Below are 12,945 nucleotides of genomic sequence, written 5' to 3'. Positions count from 1 at the left end.
CTGTTGGAGAATCCATCAAATGGATGTAAAATCCGTATTTTTGAATGGAGACTTGGAGAAAGAAGTCTATATTGATCAACCTTTGGGTTATGTAGTGCCTAACGAAGAAAATAAAGTGCTAAAATTGAAGAAGGCTCTCTATGGCTTGAAGCAAGCCCCTCGTGCTTGAAATAGCAGAATTGATAAATATTTTCAAGCAAATGGTTTTATCAAGTGTTCACATGAACATGCTCTCTATGCAAGGAATGATAAAAATGGTGATATGTTACTTGTTTGCTTGTATGTGGATGACTTAATTTTTACAGGGAACAATCCAAAGATGTTTGAAGATTTCAAGAGAGCTATGACAAAGGAGTTTGAGATGACGGATATTGGCATAATGTCCTACTATCTTGGGATTGAAGTGAAGCAACGAGATGATGACATATTTATTTCTCAAGAAAGATATGCTAAAGAAATTCTCAAGAAATTTGATATGAATAATTGTAAGCCAGTCGGGACACCCGTGGAGTGTGGAATCAAGCCACATAAGAATCAAGATGGTGAAAAAGTTGATCCAACTTTATTCAAGAGTCTTGTTGGAAGCTTGAGGTATTTAACCTGTACTAGACCGGATATTCTTTTTGGCGTTGGACTTGTGAGTCGTTACATGGAAGCTCCTACTACTTCACATTTGAAAATTGCCAAAAGAATTCTTCGCTACATCAAAGGTACAATTAATTATGGTATCTTGTATGCTTTCTCAGACAACTTTATGCTTGTTGGCTATTGTGATAGTGATTGGGCCGGTGATATTGATAGTCGAAAAAGTACTACTGGGTTTGTTTTCTTTATGGGAAATTCAGCTTTTACTTGGAATTCTAAGAAGCAACCTATTGTGACTCTTTCTACTTGTGAGGCGGAGTATGTAGCTGCTACTTTTTGTGTTTGTCATGCTATTTGGCTAAGGAGTTTGTTGAAAGAATTGAATCTGTCATAAGAAGATCCAACAGAGATTTATGTTGATAATAAATCTGCAATTGCATTGGCCAAGAATCCGGTGTTTCATGAAAGAAGCAAGCGTATTGATACAAGGTATCATTTTATTCGAGATTGTATATCGAAGGAAGAAGTGAAGCTTGAATACGTGAAGTCACAAGATCAAGTTGCCGATATCTTCATGAAACCGTTGAAATTTGATGATTTCAAGAAGCTATGTTTTTTCCTTGGAGTAATAAATCTAGTTTAAGAGGGGATGTTGAAAAATATAAACTAGATTAATTAAGTATTTAATTTTGTGTGCATGAATATTAGAGGTCTTTTGGAGGATTCATGAATGACTCTTTGGATGATGCATGTATATCATTTAATATTGGTTCATGTATTTATGTAGATACATCTTGGGTATACCCTATAAATACCCTATATATTTAACAATTTAGATATGAAGAAAATATGAAAAAGTAGTTTCCTCCTATTTTGAGTGTTATAGTTTTTTAGTTTTTGCTCTTCATCTTCTAACACTACCACCACACTTGGGTTCGTCAACAATTTCATCATCGCATTTGGGTGGATCTACCCCTCGTTTCGACATTCAAGAAGATTAATAAATTGGAAACGAATTTGTAAGGTCTATAAACAAGGAAAAATATTGTGATCAGAAATTACACCTAGACCTGCCGCTACCAGCCATGTGGGAATATGTTAATGAACAACTCTATGGCAGTAGATACTTGTTGGTGCTTCATTGTGAAGATTTGGCTAGTTTGATGCAACCAGAGTGGAATGAATTGAAGAACATCTTGTTGCGTGTGGGCGGGCCGGGGAGTGGAGTCTTGATCATCGACAAATCATCAACACAATCAGCTGTAAGAGATATGGGTTTTCTAAATGGGATGAAGAATATTATAACATACCGCTTGAATCCCTTATCGGTGGATGCATGGGTGGAATTATTCAAGAGACAGACATCAATGACAATCCCCTCATCGAAGCAGGACAAATCAGAGAAGGATGCATGGCTCTTCCAAAATTACTTTCCTAGTAAAACTTTTGGGGCAAAGGTTTTTGGATCGTCAAGCCATAATATTCTGGCACCATTTGCAACTCACTTACTCAATGATATTTATGTGGTTAGGAATTTTTCACTTGTCATCATACGATTACACCAATACCATCACCTACTTGATGTTGATAATGATTATGATATCATCTTACACATGTTGACCATTGAATACCTCCTACCAACTGAAGGCCTCGAATGAGGTTGGATTCAGCTCTATGCAAGATCTTTAAGATATATAAACATGCAAGTACAAGCATTACTATTTTCAAGGATGGTTTACTTGCATATGAATGTTCCCGAAGATTCAACTATTATTCCAAGGTACTGTCGATATTTGTGTTTGAAAATTAATCATAGAGCTATACCATTTCGACTACTGACCATACCAGTTGAGGTGAGCAATAAACTGATTACATTGATTCTACGAGAACATGAGGAAGCAACACAAGAAGATGTTGAGGAAATAACGCTTCAAGTATACAAAAAAAGACGCATGAAAGTAACAACTGCAATATCAAAGTTCCTCGATAAGATGTCGGTAAGACTTATACATTTGCGTATATTAGTTGTAGAAACTGGAATGATCCAAAGGCTACCCAATGAAATTAGCAAGTTGGTTAACTTGAGATACCTCCACCTTTCAAAGCTTAAGATGGAGTTACTTCTGAAATCACTTTTTGACCTACCTAATTTACGGATTTTAAGTTTGCTTCGCTGCCAAAAGCTTCAAAAGATACCTGAACAAATCCATCAGCTTAAAAAGTTGCAGATTTTGAAACTAGCTTATTGCACAAAGCTTCAGCGGTTACCAAAATCTATAACAAGGCTTAAAAACTTGGAAGTGATTGATGTGGAAGGTTGTTGTTGGCTCAGCAAACTCCTAGATGATTTGGTCAGTTTTAAATCACTGAGAATCCTCAACATCACAAGATGTGCATCCTTGTCTCAAATTCCCCGTGGGATTGAACAATCAATTGACCTTCGTAAGTTGTCAGGAATATTTGTCGGTGTCGATGGAGGTTTTGTGCTCGCACAGTTGCAAACTTTAACAAATCTTCAGGAAATAAGATTACGAAACCTAGAACGAGCAGAGAAGACTCAAACTGAGGTGCTAATGGGCCAACAAAGTCTTTGTGACTTGTCATTGCATTAGGTGGTGAAGAAGCAGATGAGAGTTCTGAATCAGCTACATCATTGCAGGTACTCGAAGCTCTCCGACCAAACGTGCATTTGAAAATGCTAGAGATCATTTCTTATAAGGGAGTGGAATTTCCTACTTGGATGAGTAAACAAGAACTTGTCGATTTCGATTCTTTGGTTGAAGTGAGACTCATCAATCTCAGGAGGTGTGCTACATTACCATCACTCGGTAGACTTCCTTGTCTCGAGAAGCTTGAGATAAGTGGCATGGATTTAATAAAACACATAGACGATACATTTTACGATGATGGCAACACATATCCTAAGTTGAGAGAGCTCACTTTCTCGGAAATGCTTGCACTAGAGAAATGGTATGTGCCGAAAGCAAACTATGTTATTTTTTTCCAAGAGCTTACACAATTGACACTAGTTCAGTGCCCAAAACTCAAGGAAATAGATCTGCATGATTATTGTGGTACAATGAGAGTATGGTTGAACAATGAGACAATATGGTCTGCTGAATTTTACCGTTGGTACAACCTTCGATACATCGGAATTATAGAGATAGTCGGGTGCCAAGAGCTGAGATGTTTGCCACAGGGTATGGGAAGGTTTGAGCGTCTATCAAAGATGACAATTAATAGTTGCAACAATTTGACGACTTTGGTAGCATTGGATTCACTTATAGAATTGAACATATATGCTTGCCCACTGCTAGCATTCAACCTAGAAGCATTTACAGAACTTAGGAGGCTTACAATTAAAGGCTGCCCGAAGATGCAAATGTGAGTGTGATCGTCATCTCCTAGTAGATTTCATTTAATTGCTCCTCCTATGCTTCTATTCGTACCGACCATAACGGCTGGATTAATTATTACTTCAATTGATATGATCAGAATAGTTATTTATTCTCTTATTCCTTATTTGTTCTAACTATTAGATGTTATATACCATCACTGCATATATAATTAAACAAAAATTAATTGACTTGTATGATTAGTAATATAAAGTGTTTGTCAACAAAACTCAACAGTGATATGGAAGATTGATCCATGTACCATTTTCTTAGCCATTAGACACATTGAAATAAAAAAGGGAAATTATGAAATTTATTTGTACTTTTATTCATTGTACTTGGATGTTTGACTATAAAGTGTAGTGCAAAGGTTGGAAACTCAAACCAAGATTCATATCCTCGATCAATTTAATGTTATCCAAGCTAATTATAATTGCATGACTAATAAGTGCTTAGCATTTTAGTTTTCATGATGTCTGGAAGAAAAAAGATGAGAAACGACGGCGGGAAGAAGAAAAGGAGAAACGATGGTGGGAAGTAGAAGAAGAAGAAGAAGAAGACGAAGAAGAAGTTTAAAGAAACGACTGGCAAAAGAAAAAGAAGAAGATGAAAAATATGACAATGCAAGTAGTTCTCTACACCAAATTGAATGATTCCCTAGACATGTGGCAAGCAATAGTCGACTTCGAGCGGCGGCATAATTAGAAGAATAGAAAATCCTAATTGATGTTGATACGCTTATTTTATTTTTAATTTTATGAAATTAATGTGTGTTTATTGAAACCCTTTATTTGTAATGCATCATTAATTAGACACAAATTATAGCCTGTCAACTTTCTCACTCTTGAAAATTTATGCAACTAATCAAATCGATTTACTAATGTTTATCAACAATACAAAACTCTGCATGCATATAGTTAACGATGTCTATGAACTTAGAAAGTTGCTTGATTTGTTGGATGTTTTAAAGTTGCTATTATCTTAGATTATGTTATTATTTATTTAATTGATAAATAATACATAAAGTTAGACCAAGCCAATTAGATGAACTATTACAATAACAATAAGTGCATCTTTCTCTTTTTCTTTGTAAACTAGCCTGTTAACCTATTCGAGCCAACTTAGGCTAAAGATTAGAATGTTATTTGAGACTTCTCAACTCTAGATTTTATCTTTATTTAGTTACATGAATTTATTGTCTAAAGTTATTTTAAACATGTAACATAATTATTATTTTGTTAATTTATTTTAAGTTTAAATACATAAAGAAATACTATATTTGTTTAAATTATTTATCTTCTTACTATATATTTTACTATTTTATTAAAAATCTCCCCCCTTTACTAACTAACTTTGGTGAAGTCTAAAATAAATTTACGTTAATATCCTTTTCTCTATTCACACTAAAAATAATTTCAAGATTTATTAGTAATTCTACAAGCGAAACAATCAGTGATCTAGAATTCGAGACTCAACTGTGGCGTATTATTATGAATCTTTCTCATCATGAATTTTCTCTGGTTATTTCATATAAAAGAAATATAGTTATCTTTAGTCCCACATCTTAGAATTAACAATACTATGATTAAAAAGCTTCTATAAATATTTTAGGCTGACAATGTTAAAAAATATACTTTTCTTAGTTTTTTTTTACTAAGATAAGTATAATATTAAATTAAATTAATTTGTTTTATAGGGAAACCTGTTACAGTATTTGGTGAGTATAATATTAAATTAAATTAATTTTTTTCATAGGGAAGCCCGTTAAAAGCTAGGGGAGCAAATGGGATTAGATACCCTAGTAGTCCTAGTCGTAAACGATGGATACTAGGCGCTATGCGTATCGACCCGTGCAGTGCTGTAGCTAATGCGTTAAGTATCCCGCCTGGGGAGTACGTTCGCAAGAATGAAACTCAAAGGAATTGACGGGGGCCCGCACAAGCGGTGGAGCATGTGGTTTATAATTCGATGCAAAGTGAAGAACCTTACCAGGGCTTGACATGCCGTGAATCCTCTTAAAAGAGAGGGGTGCCTTCGGGAACGCGGACACAGGTGGTGCATGGCTGTCGTCAGCTCGTGCCATTCTCTAGCATCGCCCTTGCATTATTATATTATTGCATGGGTCTGACAATCTTACCCAAATAATTAATTCTTGATTCTGAACGTAAGGGTGACACTCGAAAATCCAAACAATTCGGATTTTCAAAAATCCAAATAATTCAGATTTTCAAAAGTCAGTACTTTACCCTAATGACTTTACTTTAGTATTTTAATGCTAAAATACTTTAATTAATATAATTTCATTATAAAAGGTTGATTTCAATGTATTATATTACACGTCGCGTGTGCACAATCACTAGTATTTTATTAAAAATCTCCTCCCTTTACTAACTAATTTTGGTGAAGCCTAAAATGCATTTACGTTAATGTCCTTTTTTCTATTTATACTAAAAATAATTCCAAGGTTTATTAGTAATTCCACAAGCGAAACAATCAGTGATCTAGAGTTCGAGACTCAGCTACAGCGTATTATTATGAATTTTTCTCATCATTAATTTTCTTTGGTTGTTTTATATAAAAAAATATAGTTCTCTTTAGTCTCATATCTTAGAATTGACAACACTATGATCAAAGAAGCTTCTATAAATATTTTAGGCCGACGATGTTAAAAAATATACTTTTCTTAGTTTTTTTTACTAAGACAAGTATAATATTAAATTAAAATAATTTTTTGCATAGGGAAGTTCGTTACAGTAGTTTGTTGATGAGATTCTCTCTAGTGTCACTATTACATGGGTCTGACGAATCTTACCCAAATAATTAATTCTTGGTTTATAAGGGTGACATTAGAAAACCCAAATAATTCGAATTTTCAAAGACCCAAATAATTTATATATTATTATATTACACGATTACACTAGTAATAGATTAAAAATGAGTGACCATATAAGTTTTATGAATCCATGATTTAATTTAATAGAATTTATAAAAAAAGTAAAGCTCAATTAACTTAATAAATATACTTAAAAAATTAGATAAGATAAAATGTACCATTAAAATTCTTGCAAAATTGTGTATGGCCTCATTAATGCTCATACAAAAATTATAAAAAAATTTATTCATTAATTTATCTATCAAAAATTTAATTATAAATTTATTTTTATATAAAAATTATAATAAATATCTTATAAATTATATAATTATATAGTATTTGTAATATATTAAACTTGGTTTAGAAAATTTGAAGGGAGAAAAAAAAAGGGTGTCTTAAAGAAATTGTCATTTTTCAAACCCAATCTATTAAATTGATAAAAAAAAATCTGATTTAAAATACATATTATCCAAGTTAATATTAGGTTTTCAAAAGTATATCCCTTGGTCCTTCACATCTACCTTGTCTATCTTCGATTTGTCCATACTTGGGTTATAGTGCCGTGGTAAAACATCCAGATTGTCACTTAGGCATCCACAGTTCGATCCCCAGTTATAACATATTTTTAGAAATTTTTTCTCCAAATGAACGCAACCAAATAATACCGAGTTGGGTTGCCCGCATGCTTCCCTTGATGACCAGTGAAAAAATTCCATAAAAAATTTATCAATTTTTTATGGAATTTTTTCACTGGTCATGACCAACCAGGATGATTATCGATCGCAGTCAGGGTTCGTGTTTTGCATAAATGGTGGTGCTGTGAGCTGGAAGAGTTTGAAGTAGGACACAGTCGCTGATTCTACAACAGAGGTTGAGTACATTACTGCATCAGAGGCAGCAAAGGAGGCAGTTTGGATCCGCAAGTTCATCATTGAACTTGGGGTGGTTCCTAGTATCGCTGACCCTATTGAGTTCTATTGTGACAACAATGGAGCTATAGCACAGGCTAAGGAACCTCGCTCACACCAACGGACCAAACACATACTACGGCGCTTCCATCTCATTCGAGAGATTATCGAGAGAGGAGATGTGAAGATTTGCAGAGTACCCACAGATGCTAACATCGCAGATCCCTTGACCAAGGCTTTGGCACAGAGGAAGCATGATGGTCACACTAAGTCATTGGGGCTTAGAGCCTACACTGATTGACACTAGTGCTAGTGGGAGATTGTTAGTTAGAGCCCTAGAGCCAATCATTTGATGATTGTTGTATGGACTCATTGTATCATATTCTTATATATATAAAGACATTTGGTTTTTTGGTTATTATGCTTACTTGTATTGGTGCCAAATAAACTAAGTATAATAGCGTCCTTGAGTAGAAGGTCCTTACCTATATCAATCGATTGGTTGAATCGATAGTGAGATGATATAGGGAACACTTCTCTTAATCATTCCTAGTCGAGTATTAACATTCAGGGACAATGTTAATGCAATAAGACTAGCATGTAGGTCAACTCGATGACTTGATCTCACAAGTCATGGATATGGAGATATCAAGTTGACACATGGGTATGCATTGTAGAATGTATACTGAATGACCTGCCATGAGAAAGTATCATGGATCGTTATATGAGTGTCATATACTTTCTCATGTGGCTATTAATATGACTACTAGTCCTTGGACCTGAAGTCACCATGGTTCCCTACATAAGGAGTTATGTACTTTGGTTTTGTCAAACGTCACCCGTAATTGGGTGGACTATAAAGGCGATTACTGGGTATGTAACGAATTATGCAGAAGGTTGTGAGTGATGTAGATGGGATCTATCCCTCCCATATGACGGGAGTGACATCGATATTCTTGATAGAGTGAGACCACTAAGTGCATGGTCATGCCCAAATGAATCAATATGAGATGTTGAGCTCATTTGATTGAGTGAGTCTACTTGGGATTCAAGATTTAGATTGATTAGAAGATGACACGGTCTATGCCTCACATTGATCAATCTAGATGTCTAGGATAAAAGGACAATGTCATATATTGTGAGAAGTCATAATTAGTAGTCACAAGGTGATGTTTGATGATGGGTATTTTTCTGTATTATTTTGGCTCTTATACTTAGCATTTTATACCTTTTCGCATATTTAATATTGTGTTTATATCATGATTTACGAATATGACTCATTTTGGACTCAATTGTAAATTTCCTGCAACTTATAGAATTTAATTTTATATTTTTATGTGATTTTGTAGGAAATTCAAAGAGCCATGGATTAGGGTCGAACCAGATCAAATTTGACTTGATTTGGAGGTCAAATGAGGAAGATCAAGCTAAATTAATGTGGACCGTTGATTAAGATTCAGTAAGATCTTACCCCTTCAGTCAGATCAAGTCATCCAGCCATTCATCCAAGCTTAAAGCTATCTGGACCGTCCATAGAATCCAAGGGCTCATGTTATTCCAAGTTGAATCAAGGAGAACCAAATCCAAACACAACCCATTCTTTAAGCCTAATTCTAAAAGCCCAAGCCACTTCTCTTATTGGATCCGGATCTTCTCATTTACCCAAACCCGAAACCCATTAACCCATTAAGAAAAATCCCTCTTCTCCCTACTCACCCACACGGCACAGAAGGATCCATACTTGTTCGCGTCTCTTCCTCGCGCAGAGCTAGGGCACGCGCGCGAGCTCCCCACACCGCACCTTTCTCTTCTTCCTTTCTTTCTCCGGTCGGCGACTTCTCCTCTTCTATTCACTGCCACCGGTCGGCCATCCACAATCCAGATTTCTTCTTCTCAGATTCCAGCGGTGAGCGACAGCAAGTTTTCAGGTGGCAGAGCAAGAGGCAGCGGCGGTGGTTCGTCTTCATCTCCGGCCAACTTCCAGCGAAGGGGTTCTTCATTGGAAGATTCGTTCATCTACCTCGTTGTCGAAGCAGCAGCAACCAGTGGAGAGAGCTACTGTTCACTGGTTCTTGGGGGTTCCGGAGCCGGGCCCTTGTGTGATGGCAAGGGTAGTCATTGGATCGGTAGTTGATGTTTGGATTGTGGTTGGAATTTTCTTAGTTTATTACTGTTGATTAGCTTAGTTTACTTATGTTGATGTTTTGCGGTTGAATGTTTGTATTGAACTAGATTTTTCATATTTAAATTGCATGTATTATGTTCAATTTGATTAATGCTCACAACGTGTTCGATCAAATGCTTCAACCAATAGTTAGGTTTAATTTGATGCAATTTATTTTGTTTAATTCTTACTTTGTCTTGTTCTTTTAATTTAGTTAAGTCCTAGCTTTGATTTAATGCAATTAGGATAGATTAATTTAGGCTTTCCTTATATTCTTAGTTTCTTTAATGCTTTACTTCATGTTATGTCCATTGATAGATAATCTTGTATCGTTGTGTGACAATGCGATGTAGGAAAATCTTCAATGGTTAGTTAGGTAGATATAATTTTCTTTATTTGCATCGTCTTTCATTATTTAGATTAGATTTCATTTGATGCTTTAATATTTCAATCCTTAGTTTAGTCGTGTTTATGATTAACCCATAGCGTAGAGTGACAATGCGTTGTGGATTAATTGTTGACACCTAGTTAGATTTTATTCCAGTATTAGATTAGTTTCTTTCTTGTTCTGCTTTTCATTTCTTAGATTTAGAATTAAAACCCAAACCCCATTTCAATATTGAAAACCCCAAAAACTAGAAATAACATACAATCCTAAGTTTACCATGCTATCGTTGCTTTCGTTGGCAGACGACCCGAGTCATTCCTATGCTACATTAGCGTAGGAGGGGTTTGGTACTTCATCATTTGATGCCCAATTCGGGACAAAATTGGGCCGAAATCAATGTTGGATCTCAACATTCTTATAACTTGGGTAGTAATGATGTGTTGCTAGATACCGCTCATTACTTATGCTTCTAAATGGGTTTAGAAGCATTGCCAACGTTATAAGAACCTATAGGGTCACACACAAAGGACAATTAGAAGGAGATTATGTTCATATGATGAACCAAGAGGATTAGATTCATGTGATGAATCAAATTGGATTAAGAGTAATCCTAATTGTACTAATTGAGTTGAACTCAAGTTGATTCATGTGTTCAATGAGTCTAATTTAGATTATGACTCATTGAATCAATTTAATTAAATAAATTAGATTCATTATATTAAATTGGCTTGAATCAAATGGTTGGATCAGATCAACCATGGGAGTTATAATGTCAAGTTTGACTTGACTTTATGCCACATCATTTGTGAGTTGGCATTAAGTGGCCAATGATGATGTGCCATATCATCATGTTTAGCACATGTGTGTGCCACCTAATGGAGGTTACAAATCCCCTCTTTAATGGCCACATTAAATATGAATGGAGGTTACAATTCCATTATGTGGTCGACCACTTTTGTGATGAATGATTTTTTGATTTCATTCAAGGCATTCAGTCCATCATCTTCTTCCACAAGCTCTCATTTGTGAGTTTGACTTGACTTAAGTAGGAAGATGAAGAGTCATGTTTTTGACTTGACTTTGACTTGACCAATGCCACATCATCAAGGCCTCTTCATTTGGTCAAGTTTGACTTGACCAAATGCCACCTCATGGGAGTTACCAAGAGTTGTGACTCTTGATATTCCATGGGGGTTACAAGGTTTAATGTGGCCGGCCACTTTGAGTGTAAAATGAATGTTTTATTTTTCATTCAAGGCTAATTGATTTTCATCTTCTTCCTCTTGCTCACATTTCTTCTCTCCCTCTTCTCCTTCTTGCCGAGACCTTACTTGAGTGCTAGCACACTCTAAGGTTTCTTCTCCATCTCTTGCTTGTGTGGATACAAATAGAGAAGTGTCTACTTTGACACTTTTGAGATCCGGCGAACCAAGGACAAGCGGGATTGCGAAGGGCTTCGCTACAAAGGTATAAATGGTTTATCCTTATGTAGATCTACTGTAGATTAAAGTTTTTCAAACTCGTACTCGTATTTTCGTTCGGTTTTACCTTGCACGAGATCCGTGGCTTGGGCGATTCGGGGTTTCCGCGACGCGAAAAGCGGTTTTCGCGGCCCGAAAAACCCAACAAATACCCCTTTTAGAATGCTATTGCTTGCTGAATATAAACTTTATTAAAAAATTCCTTGTTCATCCTTCAAAGCAGAGCCTTATATTGATGGATTCTTTTTTAAGTAACCTCCCGGTATGCTTTGTATCTCCCCGAGGATGAATGATCTTAATTGAGACTAGATATGGAATTGTATAAAATTATTGATCTTCAGGCTGAGTATAATGTCCCAGCCAGATTTTGAATAAAGACTTTCATATATCTGGGCTCCCGTATAGAATCCCTTCTCAATTCCTGCTTAATTGGGCTTCGAAGCCAGGAGATTCTCTGATTATTTATGTCTTGCACGGGTTTAGAATCTTTGATCTCTTTTGTGAAGACTCATCTGATGTACTTCATATAATTTCCCGATGGTTCTGCTTCATATTGGTTTATAGTCTCCGATTTTTCTTATGAAGGCCCGTCCGGGTTACTTCATAGAATTTTCCCGATCGACTTTGGTTTATAGTCTCCGAGTCTACCTATGAAGTCCCGTACGGGTTACTTCATAGGATTTCCCCGATCGACTTTGATCTGTTTTGGTTTATAGTCTCTGGTTTTTCTTATGAAGGCCCGTCCGGGTTACTTCATAGAATTTTCCCGATCGACTTTGGTTTATAGTCTCCGAGTCTTCTTATGAAGTCCCGTCCGGGTTACTTCATAGGATTTTCCCGATCGACTTTGATCTGTCTTGGTTTATAGTCTCTGGTTTTTCTTATGAAGGCCTGTCCGGGTTACTTCATAGAATTTTCTCGATCGACTTTGGTTTATAGTCTCCGAGTCTTCTTATGAAGTCCCGTCCGGGTTACTTCATAGGATTTTCCCGATCAACTTTGATCTGTCTTGGTTTATAGTCTCCGATTTTTCTTATGAAGGCCCATCCGGGTTACTTCATAGAATTTTCCCGATCGACTTTGGTTTATAGTCTCTGAGTCTTCCTATGAAGTCCCGTCCGGGTTACTTCATAGGATTTTCCCGATCGACTT

At 35.9% G+C, this 12,945-nt stretch overlaps 2 protein-coding genes across 2 annotated transcripts; both read left to right on the top strand.

Annotated features, from left to right (window-relative positions):
* Positions 1-319: 319 nt before the first annotated feature.
* LOC121990841 (secreted RxLR effector protein 161-like) lies at positions 320-979 on the top strand. The gene has a single exon (XM_042544902.1). The coding sequence runs from the start codon at positions 320-322 to the stop codon at positions 977-979; it is 660 nt and encodes a 219-aa protein (XP_042400836.1).
* Positions 980-2,315: 1,336 nt separating this feature from the next.
* LOC121990840 (putative disease resistance protein RGA4) lies at positions 2,316-3,973 on the top strand. The gene is made up of 2 exons (XM_042544901.1): positions 2,316-3,152; positions 3,245-3,973. The coding sequence occupies exons 1-2, from the start codon at positions 2,316-2,318 to the stop codon at positions 3,971-3,973; spliced, it is 1,566 nt and encodes a 521-aa protein (XP_042400835.1).
* The last annotated feature ends 8,972 nt before the right edge of the window (positions 3,974-12,945 follow it).

The sequence above is a fragment of the Zingiber officinale genome, chromosome 6B (assembly GCF_018446385.1).
Source record: "Zingiber officinale cultivar Zhangliang chromosome 6B, Zo_v1.1, whole genome shotgun sequence".
NCBI classification, from domain to species: Eukaryota; Viridiplantae; Streptophyta; class Magnoliopsida; order Zingiberales; family Zingiberaceae; genus Zingiber; species Zingiber officinale.
This window is presented reverse-complemented; position numbering and strand designations above follow the sequence as displayed.

Bases quoted from the DNA above. Each gene is read 5' to 3' on its own strand.
- LOC121990841 (XM_042544902.1), top strand. From the start codon at position 320: ATGTTTGAAGATTTCAAGAGAGCTATGACAAAGGAGTTTGAGATGACG.
- LOC121990840 (XM_042544901.1), top strand. From the start codon at position 2,316: ATGGTTTACTTGCATATGAATGTTCCCGAAGATTCAACTATTATTCCA. The intron at 3,153-3,244 runs GTGCTAATGGGC...ACATCATTGCAG, and splicing joins CAGAGAAGACTCAAACTGAG to GTACTCGAAGCTCTCCGACC.